Raw genomic sequence first — 13,505 nt, 5'->3', positions numbered from 1 at the left:
ACAAGGCGCTACAAAGGGACAAAGGGTGGCGAGTATGGCCCAGTACTTTACTGGAGCTGAGCTCCCTGCCATCCAGGACCTCTATACCAGGCGGTGTTAGAGGAAAGCCCCAAAATAATTCTGACTGCAGCCACCCAAGCCATAGACCGTACTCTCTGCTACTGCACATAAAGTGGTACCAGTGCACCAAGACTAGAACCAACAGGACCCTGAACAGCTTCTAGCCCCAAGCCTTAAGTCTACTAAACAAGGCTGCTAAATAGCTCATCAAATGGCTATGCGGACTACCTGCAACTCTCTTGTTCTGACTCCATGCACACACACACTACAGATGCCCACACACACTTAACACGCACACACATGCATACTGACGCCACTCACACGCACAAGCTTTCAATTACTACATATACTACTGCTGTTAATCTATCCATTTGCCTTGTCACGTCACCCCTACTACGTGTACATACTAGCTACCTCAATTACCTCGTACCCCTGCACATCGACTTGATACGGGTACTCCCTATATATAGCCATGTTATTTTTACTCATTATTGTTATTCGTGTCACTATTTCTTTTTTAACTCTGCATTTTTGGTAAAGGACCAGTAAGCATTTAACTGTTAGTCTACACCAGTTGTTTACGAAGTATGTGACAAATCAAACTTATTTTATTTGATCAGACTTTAAGAACTCTTCACACCTGCTTCTCAAAACTTTTTGCACCGACTCACCGTTACATAAACACACACGGAACATTACCCCCTTATCTTTTCTTCCCTTTATATCGTTTATGGTGATACATGTATTGATAGTGTATTTGTTTTTTATAAATGTGTATTGCAGTGTTAGTGCTTGCAATTTATTCAGTGTATATTTTCTTTTTTCCTTTTGTCTTATGTTGTACACTTTATGTATGGAGTCTGACAACTCCCAACTTACCCAACTGTCCGTGGAGAAAACATCTTTTGAGTGTTCAGATTAAACACCTACATTCTCCCGACTGGCATGGAAGTGGTTAGTCTTTAGAGTAGTAAGGATAATTAAGAGTCTGAAACCAGGGTATTTGGTGCAGTGTGGCTCCAGCATGTGTAAAACATTTCTTACGTAACTTTTGTCAACATGCTCTTGCGCAATGTGACACCGAGTGTCAGAGCAGAGGAATGTCATGAAAAGCCTATACTTGGTGTAGTAGGCTACTCTTCGTGTTGCACACGTGAGCTAAATATTTCGGTAAACACACCTTTTGATGTAGCTGCTCTTTCTTCAATCTGTCATTCCGTTCCATTCGCAACCTGTCCAGCTCACGCCGTAGCTCCTCCGTCTCTGGGTTGATATTGTTTCGGGTGACCAGCACCTCTAGAACTTCCAGAACCCGGACCACTTTGGGCATCAGCCGCAGTGAAGCCTCGCATCCAAACTGATCGATAATGCGTTCAAACTCCTTTCCCACAACCGCGGCAATGTCATAGACGTCCATAACGGTTAACTCCGTAGCGTTTTTGTCCAGGGGTGTTCCGAAGTCTTCCATGTCTGTTTCTCCCCTCCGAAATCAACAAGGACAGTTATCTGACAGTTATTATTGTGTTACGTTTGTAGTACGATCTAGGCCTACTTCGTATAGCTATTCTTTCCGATATTTGTACAACTCTTTGAATGTAGGCCTAATTCTCAACTTCCAGATTCCCCAGAGTGCAATCCAATACCTATCACGAACTATGAACGTTCTGTGTAGCCCACTGCGCATGTCAAGTTATTCTTGGTTCTCCTGCTGAAGTGTACTTGTGTGACTGGCACTTTCAGGTCATTAAGTTTTTCTTCTTTCTATCCTCTCTGAATTAAAAGTTCTTGTGCAATGTTAATATGAAAGTGAATAAAGACTTAACAAAAATATAAACGCAACATGCAACAATTTTTATAGAGTTACAGTTCATATAAGGAAATTAGTCAATTGAAATAAATGCATTAGGCCCTTATCTATGAATTTGACATGACTGGGAATACAGATATGCATCTGTTGGTGACAGATACCTTCAAAAAAAGGTAGGGCATGGATCAGAAAACCAGTCAGTATCTGGTGTAACCAGCTTTTGCCTCATGCAGGACAACACATCTCTTTTGCATAGAGTTGATCAGACTGTTGATTGGGGCCTGTGGAATGTTGTCACACTCCTCTTCAATGACTGTGCGAAGTTGCTGGATATTGGCAGGAACTGGAACAAGTTGTCATATGTCGATCCAGAGCATCCCAAACATGCTCAACGGGTGACATGTATGGTGAGTATGCAGGCCATGGAAGAACTGATACATTTTCAGCTTCCAGGAATTGTGTACAGATCCTTGCGACACGGGGCCGGCCGTGCATTATCATGCTGAAATATGAAGGTGTGGCGGTGGATGAATGGCACAACAATGTGCCTCAGGATCTCATCACAGTATCTCTGTGCATTCAAATGCAATTGTGTTCGTTGTCCATAGATACTTATATCTGCCCATACCATAACCCCACCACAACCATGGGGCACTCGGTTCACAACGTTCACATCAATAAACTGCTCGATCTTACGACACCTTGCACGCTACACTGTCTTCCATCTGCCCGGTACAGTTGAAACCGGGATTAATCCTTGAAGAGCACACTTCTCCAGTGTGCCAGTGGCCATCGAAGGTGAGCATTTGACCACTGAAGTCGGTCACGACTTTGAACTGCAGTCAGATCAAGACCCTGGTGAGGACGACAAGCACGCATATGAGCTTCCCTGAGATGGCAAACCCAGTTTTATCAGCTGTCCGGATGGCTGGTCTCAGACAATCCTGCATGTGAAGAAGCTGGATGTGGAGGTCCTGGGCTGGCGTGGTCTGCGGTTGTGTAGCTGGTCAAACATACTGGCAAATTCTCTAAAATGACATTGGAGGCAGCTGATGGTAGAGAAATACAATTCTCTGGCAACAGTTCTGAACATTTCTGCAGTCAGCATGTCAATTTCAAACTCTCAAAACTAGAGATGTCTGTGGCATTGGGTTGTATAACAAAACTGCACATTTTAGAGTCACCTTTTCTTGTCCCCAGCACATGGTGCACCCGTGTAATGATCATGATCATTTAATCAGATTCTTGATATACCACACGTCAGGTGAATAGATTCAATTGGCAAAGGAGAAATGCTCACTAACAGGGATGTAAACAAATGTATGCATACAATGAGATAAGCTTTGTGCTTATGGAACATTTCTGGGATCTTATATTTCAGCTAATGAAACATAGGACCAAGACTTTACATGTTGCATTTATATTTTTGTTCAGTATATTTTTTTTCTGTTTACCATTTTCAAACATCCTCAAAGGCTGTGTCAGTTTTTTAGACTATGATCCCCCCTCCCCTATATATATGCCTAGTCCCAGTAAACAATTCCAGGGTCAATAACAGCCATAATCCAAATATTTAGTTGTTTTAAAAACCTGCTGACAACTACCATTTTACCTTCAAAAATACAGAAGAACAAACAGATGACCATAAACATTTATTGCTCATTTGACATACACTTATTACATGGAGGAACCACAGTAATCTTTACTAAAATATATTAATAGATTTGAATGTATAAATGTGTTTATTACAAATGAAAGCACAGAAGTAATCATAAGAAAAGCTCCCCGAAGCAAGAGTTCCACATACTGTATACTGTACAGCCCCCTGTCAATTTTCAACTTTGGAAAGTAGCCTTCCTCTAAAAATTCAAGGTGATAATTATTTGTCAAGTACAGAGATTCTGTTTGTGTACCAGCATCTTCACCAACATCTTTTGACTGCATAGCCAGTTTTATATAACCAGTGTGAGAGACATTCAGTGGCTAGGGAGCACGTAGAAGAGATGCAAAGAATAATTTGTGATGTGCAGATTGCTAATCCCCATTGAGTGAATTTCCAATTGTATATAGGTATTAAAAAAAAGCATAATTATACTTCCTTATGACCATGTGTATAGGTAAACTAGTGCATGCTGTACCAGGGGTTAAATTGGTCAAATCTAGAATCAAACACTAACCTAAACAGGGTTGCCTGAAAATTCTCACCCCCTGGTCTTACTGATGATCATTTGGTGATATGAAAAGAGTTGAGCACAGGACCACAGTCCCACCTAGAAATAAATCAAGCTATAGAAGGAATGACAACTTGGAACTAATACAGAGACATTGAACAGGACTTAATGTGTGGAAATATGTTCTTATCCGCATAATCTGTGTGCCAATGTCTCCTTCCTTTCTTACACACCAACCAACATAGAAAATGACAGCAACATGAGGCTATCCCAGATATGGGCTAGTTCAATATGTTGCTGTCATTTTGTGATGTTGCAGTGATCCTGTCCATACTAATAAAATTAGTATTTTAAATATACAGTAGGCTATAAGTAAAAAGTTCAGACAAAATGGCATTGCTGCAATAAAAAAGGTTTTGCATGATTTCGTCATCTTCCCTTTCAGTTTTTAATACCATTATGTCCACGAAAACAAAGAATCCCACCTTGGTGGCATGTGATGTTTAATCTAGAAAAGAAGAATAGAGCATGTCTCCTTCAGAGGCAGAAAGCACTGAGGGATCAAATCAGGCTGAAGAAGAGAGGAGCACAAGTTCCAGTTTAGCAAAAGAAAAGCGGGACAGAGGAACAGTTGGGGTTGGGAAAGAGGATCGTCTGGTTGGAGGCAGCTTAAAAGGACCCTGTGTTCACGTCATATGATGGCAGTTTGTCTCAGATCAACCCGACCATCCAGCATGGAGATGTCCTTCTTTAGCCTGCATCAATCTACCTGAACTGCAATGATAAGACAGACAACACACATATTTGAAATAGCATAAGAGTATTTTGTATTTGGTGAAGCATAAGAGTTAGTTGAGATTTTTTTTAAATGTGTCATTATGTGGCAGTTTCTTCAACAAGCACTACCCTAAACATGAACACAAATCCAGCCATTTTGGCTCTTACCATATTTTTAGGTGGTAAATTGGGTTTCTGAGCCAAGGCAGGTTTCCTCATGATGCTAGGCTTGGAGGGTTTGGGTGAGGAGGGCTCAGAGGCAGATGAGGGGGCCAGGCCATTGCCCTCTGAGAGGCCTGCTGCTGGAACACCTGCTATATCATAGTGCTTCTTCCTGAGCTCTCCCAGACGCAGACGCTCATTACCCAGCTGATTCTCTAGCTCCAACACCTTCACCTGAGACAAACATACAGTTGAGAAAGGTTATTTTCACACAGAACACACACATGGCATGCAGACAGGCTCAAAAAGACACACACAGGCCTGGTGACTCACCTGCGACTCCATTTCCTCCATTTTTAACTTGATGAGGGACATTCCAGAGAAGTCCATGGTATCTGCAGAAAAAAGGGAAACGCATCAAACAGCCATATGACTCATAAGGCCTGAGAGGATTCACATCTGTTTGTTAAGACACAACCAACCACACTAACCCTTGTCCTCTAGGTTCTCCTGGCCTGTCTTGGTGGAGGCCACCACGTTGGCCGCCATCTCGTTCACACGGCGAGAAGCATGCTGGAGAGCTGTCAGTTTCGTACTGTTGCGGTTTGCCTTTACCTAAATGCAGAAGGAGAGAGGGAGAATGAAGAAAACAGTGATAGGGATACACTTTGAATATATGAGGAAAATAGAATAAACAGATATTGGCAAGGGGAAAGGGAACACAGAGTTAAAAAGGTTGTTTGTTTGTTTCTCACCTTTGAGGAAGCAACCAGCTGTGCCGTACTAGCAGCGATCTCGTGTGAGCAGACGATGAGCTCTTCATATTTACCAGTGTGCAGCACCACTTTATCAGCAGACTCACTGTGGGAGAAACCAGACAAACATCACACCATCATCCTATAACATGAGGGATCTCTAAGTCACACACACAAATAACCACACTCGGATAAAAAGTTAAGGCAACACCCTATAATGCACTTACACCATCTGTGTGGCTCCCCATCCCACAGCTTTGGAGGCAGAGATGAGTCCCTCAGTCCAACGGGAGTTCCTGGCGTAGAATTCCTTAATAGTGGCTGCACCCTAGAAAGAGAAGATCAAGTCTAGCAGTGATCAGGACATTAATTTAAAAAAAAATTAAAGATAAAGTAGTAATGCACCGAATACAACAGCTAAAAATGCTTACTTAAACACTTAACCAACAATGCAGTTAAAATATTTACTAAACAAAAAATAAAAGGAACATAAAAACATATACAGGGGTTACCGGTACAGAGTCAATGTGCGGGGCTACAGGTTAGTCCAGGTAATATATACAGTACCAGTCAAAAGTTTGGACACACATACTCATTCAAGGGTTTTTCTTTCTTTTACAATTTTCTAAATTGTAAAATAATAGTGAAGACATCAAAACTATGAAATAACACATGGAATCATGTAGTAACCCAAAAAAAAGTGTTATTTTATGTTTGAGATTCTTCAAAGTAGCCACCCTTTGTCTTGAAGACAGCTTTGCACACTCAACCAGCTTCATGAGGTTGTCACCTGAAATGTATTTCACTTAACAGGTGTGCCTTGTTAAAAGTTCATTTGTGGAATTTCTTTCCTTCTTATTAATGCGTTTGAGCCAATCAGTTGTGTTGTGACAAGGTAGGGGGGTATATAGAATAATAAGTCCATATTATGGCAAGAATGACTCAATTTAGCAAAGAGAAACAACAATCCATCATTACTTTAACCCTTGTGTAGTCTTAACAGTCTGTACACCCCCTTGTCCTAAGGGTCAAAAATGACTATCACGAGATAGTGATATATTCAAATATACTGTACAATGAGGAATTCAACTACAAAATACTAGTCTACTCCCATTTTTTAACAATTGCCCACACCCACAAGGTGTATAAAACAACAATAAATCAAATAAGATATACAAAACAAAAACGTAAAGAACATAAATCAATCAACTCTAATTAGCACATGTAGGACAGTTTGCAAGTGTCTGTGCATGGACTTTACAGATTTAATTCTCACATGTGCAGCACATAGTATTTGTTTTACAGTCCTTTGGGGGTCAGATTTGGAATATCCTCCTCTTGCCTGCCCCAGCTGGATCTGGATGAGATTCAGCCCCCTGAACAGCTTTCACAAGCGCTGCAGAGGCTGCTGTGCGGGGGAGGCGCTCCCTTCTTTGAATGTGTGGGGGGGTTACAAGTGCCTTTCCCAACTGCTCCAGGAACACCCTCCTCTTGTTCTGCTTATCAGGCATCCAGGTAGGGTTGATCTTGTTCCATATCACAAAGGTATTGTATGAGGATATATCAATGATGTTACAGAAGATAGCCAGTGGGCAGTCATTCTCCTGCAGCTGTAAGTTCCAATCACCTTGTCGTCCACACCTCCTTTGTGGTTGTAGGAGGACCACATTCTTGTTCCTCTTTGGGAGTCAAGAAAATAGAGTGGTGGTGGGGGTGAAGGCAAACTTTGATGACAGGGTCTCTCTCCCCCATGTTGCAAGCAGTGCAGGGGGAAGCTCAGGCTTGTTCTTTCTAACTGTGCCAACCATGGTGATCTTCTTCAGGAGCTGCCACTAGCTGTTAGCCAGCCTGCCAGCATAGTGGAGTCTGCCACTAGCACAGTCAGTGTAGTCAGCTCAGCTATCCCCATTGAGACCGTGTCTGTGCCTCGACCTAGGTTGGGCAAAACGAAACATGGCGGTGTTCGCCTTAGCAATCTCACTAGGACAAAGACCTCCTCCATTCCATTATTGAAAGAGATCATGATACCTCACATCTCAAAATAGGGCTACTTAATGTTAGATCCCTTACTTCAAAGGCAATTATAGTCAATGAACTAATCACTGATCATAATCTTGATGTGATTGGCCTGACTGAAACATGACTTAAGCCTGATGAATTTACTGTGTTAAATGAGGCGTCACCTCCTGGCTACACTAGTGAACATATCCCCCATGCATCCCGCAAAGGCGGGATTGTTGCTAACATTTACGATAGCAAATTTCAATGTAATTTTTTTTTCTTAAATTACGTTTTTGTCTTTTGAGCTTCTAGTTATGAAATCTATGCAGCCTACACTTTTTATAGCTACTGTTTACAGGCCTCCTGGGCCATATACAGCGTTCCTCACCGAGTTCCCTGAATTCCTATCAGACCTTGTAGTCATAGCATAACTAAACTACTGAAAGAGCTGCTTCCTGTGCTTGGCCCTCCTATGTTGAACATAATAAACGCCTCTCTATCCACCAGATGTGTACCAAACTCACTAAAAGTAGCAGTAATAAAGCCTCTTGAAAAAGCCAAACCTTGACCCAGAAAATATATTTTTTAAACTAATCGGCTTATATATTCCCGAGATGGCATAGCAGTTCAGACGTCTTTTGTCCTCGTCTTGTCGTGTCCTGCATACATATATATATTTACAACTTTTTTTCACATACATTTTATTTTTATTTTCCATCAACTCATCTTCAAAACACTCTCCTGCAACCCGCCTCACCAATTTAGATTTATAAATATGTATTATTTACCTCAAATCTGCAATCCTCCAAGAAGCTAGCCAGAAGCTAGCCAGAAACTCCAAGAAGCTAGCCAGGAGCTAATCAGAAGCTAGTTCAGAAGCTAGTTAGCTTCTTTACTGGCAAATCGTTAGTAATTCAGCTAACCACGGTTTGTGGTCATCAGCTATCCTTTAGCTCGAAAATCTATCGCCAGTTTTTGTACAGCGCAGCTCGGAACGGAACATACCGGACCAATTTTTCTCTCCATGTCCTTGGATTTCAACTGCTCTCTGGACATTCATTCCCGGATCTCACAGCTAGCTAGCTGCTATCCGTGTGTCTATCTGCTCTCGTCGATTCCGGAGCAAACATAAATTACTCCGGAGCTAGCCAGCTCCGTCAATCACTCCTGAGCTCCGTCAATCACTCCTGGGCTGCAGTCACCTATCCGGACCCGTTATACCGCCGACGCGGAGCCCCACCGGGCCTTCACAACTGGACTGCCGACGTTATCTACCCGAAGGAGATCCGGCTGGCTCCTCCGTCGCGACGTTACCTGAACGCCCATCTGCGGCCTGCTAACCGTTAGCTGTCTTACCGGCTGCTCTCAGAATAGACAATCGGACAATTTATTTATTTTTTATTATTATTATTATGTTTCTTCTTGGGCCTCTATAACTATATCTATTGTTTTTATTTGATTTTTGTTGTTGTGTGATTTGGACTAATCCCCTCTACCACACGGAACCCCACTAATCTACTGACGGAACGCAAGAGGTGGCTAACAACAGACCTCCATCCTATGCTAGCTTGCTACCGATGTCCTGGCTAGCTGTCTAAATCGCCGTGACCCCCAAACCAACCACTCCACTCACTGGACTCTTTTGATCACTCGACTAAGGATGCCTCTCCTTAATGTCAATATGTCTTGTCCATCGCTGTTCTGGTTAGTGTTTATTGGCTTATTTCACTGTAGCGCCTCTAGTCCTGCTCACTATACCTTATCCATATTATTAGTTCCACCACCCACACATGCAATGACATCTCCTGGTTTCAATTATGTTTCTAGAGACAATATCTCTCTCTTCATCACTCAATACCTAGGTTTACCTCCACTGTATTCACATCCTACCATACCTTTGTCTGTACATTATACCTTGATGCTATTTTATCGCCCCCAGAAACCTCCTTTTACTCTCTGTTCCAGACGTTCTAGACGACCAATTCTTATTGCTTTTAGCCGTATCCTTATTCTTCTCCTCCTATGTTCCTCTGGCGATGTAGAGGTGAATCCAGGCCCTGCAGTGCCTAGCTCCACTCCTATTCCTCAGGCGCTCTCTTTTGAAGACTTCTGTAACCGTAATAGCCTTGGTTTCATGCATGTTAACATTAGAAGCCTCCTCCCTAAGTTTGTTCTATTCACTGCTTTAGCACACTCTGCCAACCCGGATGTTCTAGCTGTGTCTGAATCCTGGCTTAGGAAGACCACCAAAAATTCTGAAATTTTAATTCTAAATTACAACATTTTCAGACAAGATAGAACTGCCAAAGGGGGCGGTGTTGCAATCTACTGCAAAGATAGCCTGCAGAGTTCTGTCCTACTATCCAGGTCTGTACCCAAACCATTTGAACTTCTACTTTTAAAATCCACCTCTCTAAAAACAAGTCTCTCACCTTTGCTGCCTGCTATAGACCACCCTCTGCCCCCAGCTGTGCTCTGGACACCATATGTGAACTGATTGCCCCCCATCTATCTTCAGAGCTCGTGCTGCTAGGCTACCTAAACTGGAACATGCTTAACACCCCAGCCATCCTACAATCTAAACTTGATGCCCTCAATCTCACTCAAATTATCAATGAACCTACCAGGTACCCCCCCAAAGCCTTAAACACGGGCACCCTCATAGATATCATCCTAACCAACTTCCCCTCTAAATACACCTCTGCTGTCTTCAACCAAGATCTCAGCGATCACTGCCTCATTGCCTGCATCCGTAATGGGTCAGCGGTCAAACGACCTCCACTCATCACTGTAAAACGCTCCCTGAAACACTTCAGCGAGCAGGCCTTTCTAATCGACCTGGCCGGGGTATCCTGGAAGGATATTGATCTCATCCCGTCAGTAGAGAATGCCTGGATATTTTTTTAAAATGCCTTCCAAACCATCTTAAATAAACATGCCCCATTCAAGAAATTTAGAATCAGGAACAGATATAGCCCTTGGTTCTCCCCAGACCTGACTGCCCTTAACCAACACAAAAACATCCTATGGCGTTCTGCATTAGCATCGAACAGCCCCCGTGATACGCAGCTGTTCAGGGAAGCAAGAAACCGTTATACACAGGCAGTTAGAAAAGCCAAGGCTAGCTTTTTCAAGCAGAAATTTGCTTCCTGCAACACTAACTCAAAAAAGTTCTGGGACACTGTAAAGTCCATGGAGAATAAGAACACCTCCTCCCAGCTGCCCACTGCACTGAAGATAGGAAACACTGTCATCACTGATAAATCCACCATAATTGAGAATTTCAATAAGCATTTTTCTACAGCTGGCCATGCTTTCCACCTGGCTACTCCTACCCCGGTCAACAGCACTGCACCCCCAACAGCAACTCGCCCAAGCCTTCCCCATTTCTCCTTCTCCCAAATCCAGTCAGCTGATGTTCTGAAAGAGCTGAAAAATCTGGACCCCTACAAATCAGCCGGGCTAGACAATCTGGACCCTTTCTTTCTAAAATGATCTGCCGAAATTGTTGCCACCCCTATTACTAGCCTGTTCAACCTATCTTTCGTGTCGTCTGAGATTCCCAAAGATTGGAAAGCAGCTGCGGTCATCCCCCTCTTCAAAGGGGGGGACACTCTTGACCCAAACTGCTACAGACCTATATCTATCCTACCATGCCTTTCTAAAGTCTTCGAAAGCCAAGTCAACAAACAGATTACCGACCATTTCGAATCTCACCATACCTTCTCTGCTATGCAATCTGGTTTCAGAGCTGGTCATGGGTGCACCTCAGCCACGCTCAAGGTCCTAAACTATATCTTAACCGCCATCGATAAGAAACATTACTGTGCAGCCGTATTCATTGATCTGGCCAAGGCTTTCGACTCTGTCAACCACCACATCCTCATCGGCAGACTCGACAGCCTTGGTTTCTCAAATGATTGCCTCGCCTGGTTCACCAACTACTTCTCTGATAGAGTTCAGTGTGTCAAATCGGAGGGTCTGCTGTCCGGACCTCTGGCAGTCTCTATGGGGGTGCCACAGGGTTCAATTCTTGGACCGACTCTCTTCTCTGTATACATCAATGAGGTCTCTCTTGCTGCTGGTGAGTCCCTGATCCACCTCTACGCAGACGACACCATTCTGTATACTTCCGGCCCTTCTTTGGACACTGTGTTAACAACCCTCCAGGCAAGCTTCAATGCCATACAGCTCTCCTTCCGTGGCCTCCAATTGCTCTTAAATACAAGTAAAACTAAATGCATGCTCTTCAACCGATCGCTACCTGCACCTACCCGCCTGTCCAACATCACTACTCTGGACGGCTCTGTGGACGTGGACAACTACAAATACTTAGGTGTCTGGTTAGACTGTAAACTCTCCTTCCAGACCCATATCAAACATCTCCAATCCAAAGTTAAATCTAGAATTGGCTTCCTATTTCGCAACAAAGCATCCTTCACTCATGCTGCCAAACATACACTTGTAAAACTGACCATCCTACCAATCCTCGACTTTGGCGATGTCATTTACAAAATAGCCTCCAATACCCTACTCAACAAATTGGATGCAGTCTATCACAGTGCAATCCGTTTTGTCACCAAAGCCCCATATACTACCCACCATTGCGACCTGTACGCTCTCGTTGGCTGGCCCTCGCTTCATACTCGTCGCCAAACCCACTGGCTCCATATCATCTACAAGACCCTGCTAGGTAAAGTCCCCCCTTATCTCAGCTCGCTGGTCACCATAGCATCTCCCACCTGTAGCACACGCTCCAGCAGGTATATCTCTCTAGTCACCCCCAAAACCAATTCTTTCTTTGGCCGCCTCTCCTTCCAGTTCTCTGCTGCCAATGACTGGAACGAACTACAAAAATCTCTGAAACTGGAAACACTTATCTCCCTCACTAGCTTTAAGCACCAACTGTCAGAGCATCTTACAGATTACTGCACCTGTACATAGCCCACCTATACTTTAGCCCAAACAACTACCTCTTTCCCAACTGTATTTAATGTATTTATTTATTTTGCTCCTTTGCACCCCATTATTTGTATTTCTACTTTGCACTTTCTTCCATTGCAAAACTACCATTCCAGTGTTTTTCTTGCTATATTGTATTTACTTTGCCACCATGGCCTTTTTGCCTTTACCTCCCTTCTCACCTAATTTGCTCACATTGTATATAGACTTGTTTATACTGTATTATTGACTGTAGGTATGTTTTACTCCATGTGTAACTCTGTGTCGTTGTATCTGTCGAACTGCTTTGCTTTATCTTGGCCAGGTCGCAATTGTAAATGAGAACTTGTTCTCAACTTGCCTACCTGGTTAAATAAAGGTGAAATAAAAAAATATGGAATCTTCCATTCCTCTCAATTTTTAGAAAAGGCTGTTGCGCAGCAACTCACTGCCTTCCTGAAGACAAACAATGTATACGAACTGCTTCAGTCTGGTTTTAGACCCCATCATAGCACTGAGACTGCACTTGTGAAGGTGGTAAATGCCCTTTTAATGGCATCAGACCGAGGCTCTGCATCACAGCATTCTGTGTGTACCACAGCATTCTGCAGCGGTACACCATCCCATCTGGTTTGCACTTAGTGGGACTATCATTTGTTTTTCAACAGGACAATGACCCAACACACCTCCAGGCTGTGTAAGGGCTATTTGACCAAGAAGGAGAGTGATGCATCAGATGACCTGGCCTCCACAATCACCCAACCTCAACCCAATTGAGATGGTTTGGGATGAGTTGGACCGCAGAGTGAACAAAAAGCAGCCAACAAGTGC

At 43.2% G+C, this 13,505-nt stretch overlaps 2 protein-coding genes across 6 annotated transcripts in view; both read right to left on the bottom strand.

The window, feature by feature from the left end:
• The window catches only part of LOC118358365 (RILP-like protein 1), a 29,425-nt gene extending 27,675 nt beyond the window's left edge, over positions 1-1,750 (bottom strand). For 2 of the 3 annotated variants that reach the window (XM_035736118.2, XM_035736119.2), the window contains exon 1: positions 1,241-1,749. In XM_035736118.2, coding sequence (XP_035592011.1) covers positions 1,241-1,528 — 288 coding nt within the window. In that variant the 5' untranslated portion in view covers positions 1,529-1,749. Of the gene's footprint in view, positions 1-1,240 lie in introns of all 3 variants that reach the window. The other variant, XM_035736120.2, reaches the window with a different exon arrangement.
• Positions 1,751-3,506: 1,756 nt separating this feature from the next.
• Positions 3,507-13,505, bottom strand: part of hip1rb (huntingtin interacting protein 1 related b) — a 44,141-nt gene continuing 34,142 nt past the window's right edge. For all 3 annotated transcript variants that reach the window (XM_035736116.2, XM_035736115.1, XM_035736117.2), the window contains exons 27-32: positions 5,960-6,060; positions 5,733-5,838; positions 5,469-5,592; positions 5,311-5,372; positions 4,984-5,211; positions 3,507-4,812 (exon numbers count right to left, since the gene is read on the bottom strand). In XM_035736116.2, coding sequence (XP_035592009.1) covers positions 4,804-4,812; positions 4,984-5,211; positions 5,311-5,372; positions 5,469-5,592; positions 5,733-5,838; positions 5,960-6,060 — 630 coding nt within the window. In that variant the 3' untranslated portion in view covers positions 3,507-4,803. The remainder of the gene's footprint in view (positions 4,813-4,983; positions 5,212-5,310; positions 5,373-5,468; positions 5,593-5,732; positions 5,839-5,959; positions 6,061-13,505) is intronic.

Source organism: Oncorhynchus keta, chromosome 25 (assembly GCF_023373465.1).
Source record: "Oncorhynchus keta strain PuntledgeMale-10-30-2019 chromosome 25, Oket_V2, whole genome shotgun sequence".
In the NCBI taxonomy this organism is placed as follows: Eukaryota; Metazoa; Chordata; class Actinopteri; order Salmoniformes; family Salmonidae; genus Oncorhynchus; species Oncorhynchus keta.
Note: the sequence above shows the minus strand (reverse complement) of the source record. Positions and strands in the feature narration are given on the sequence as shown.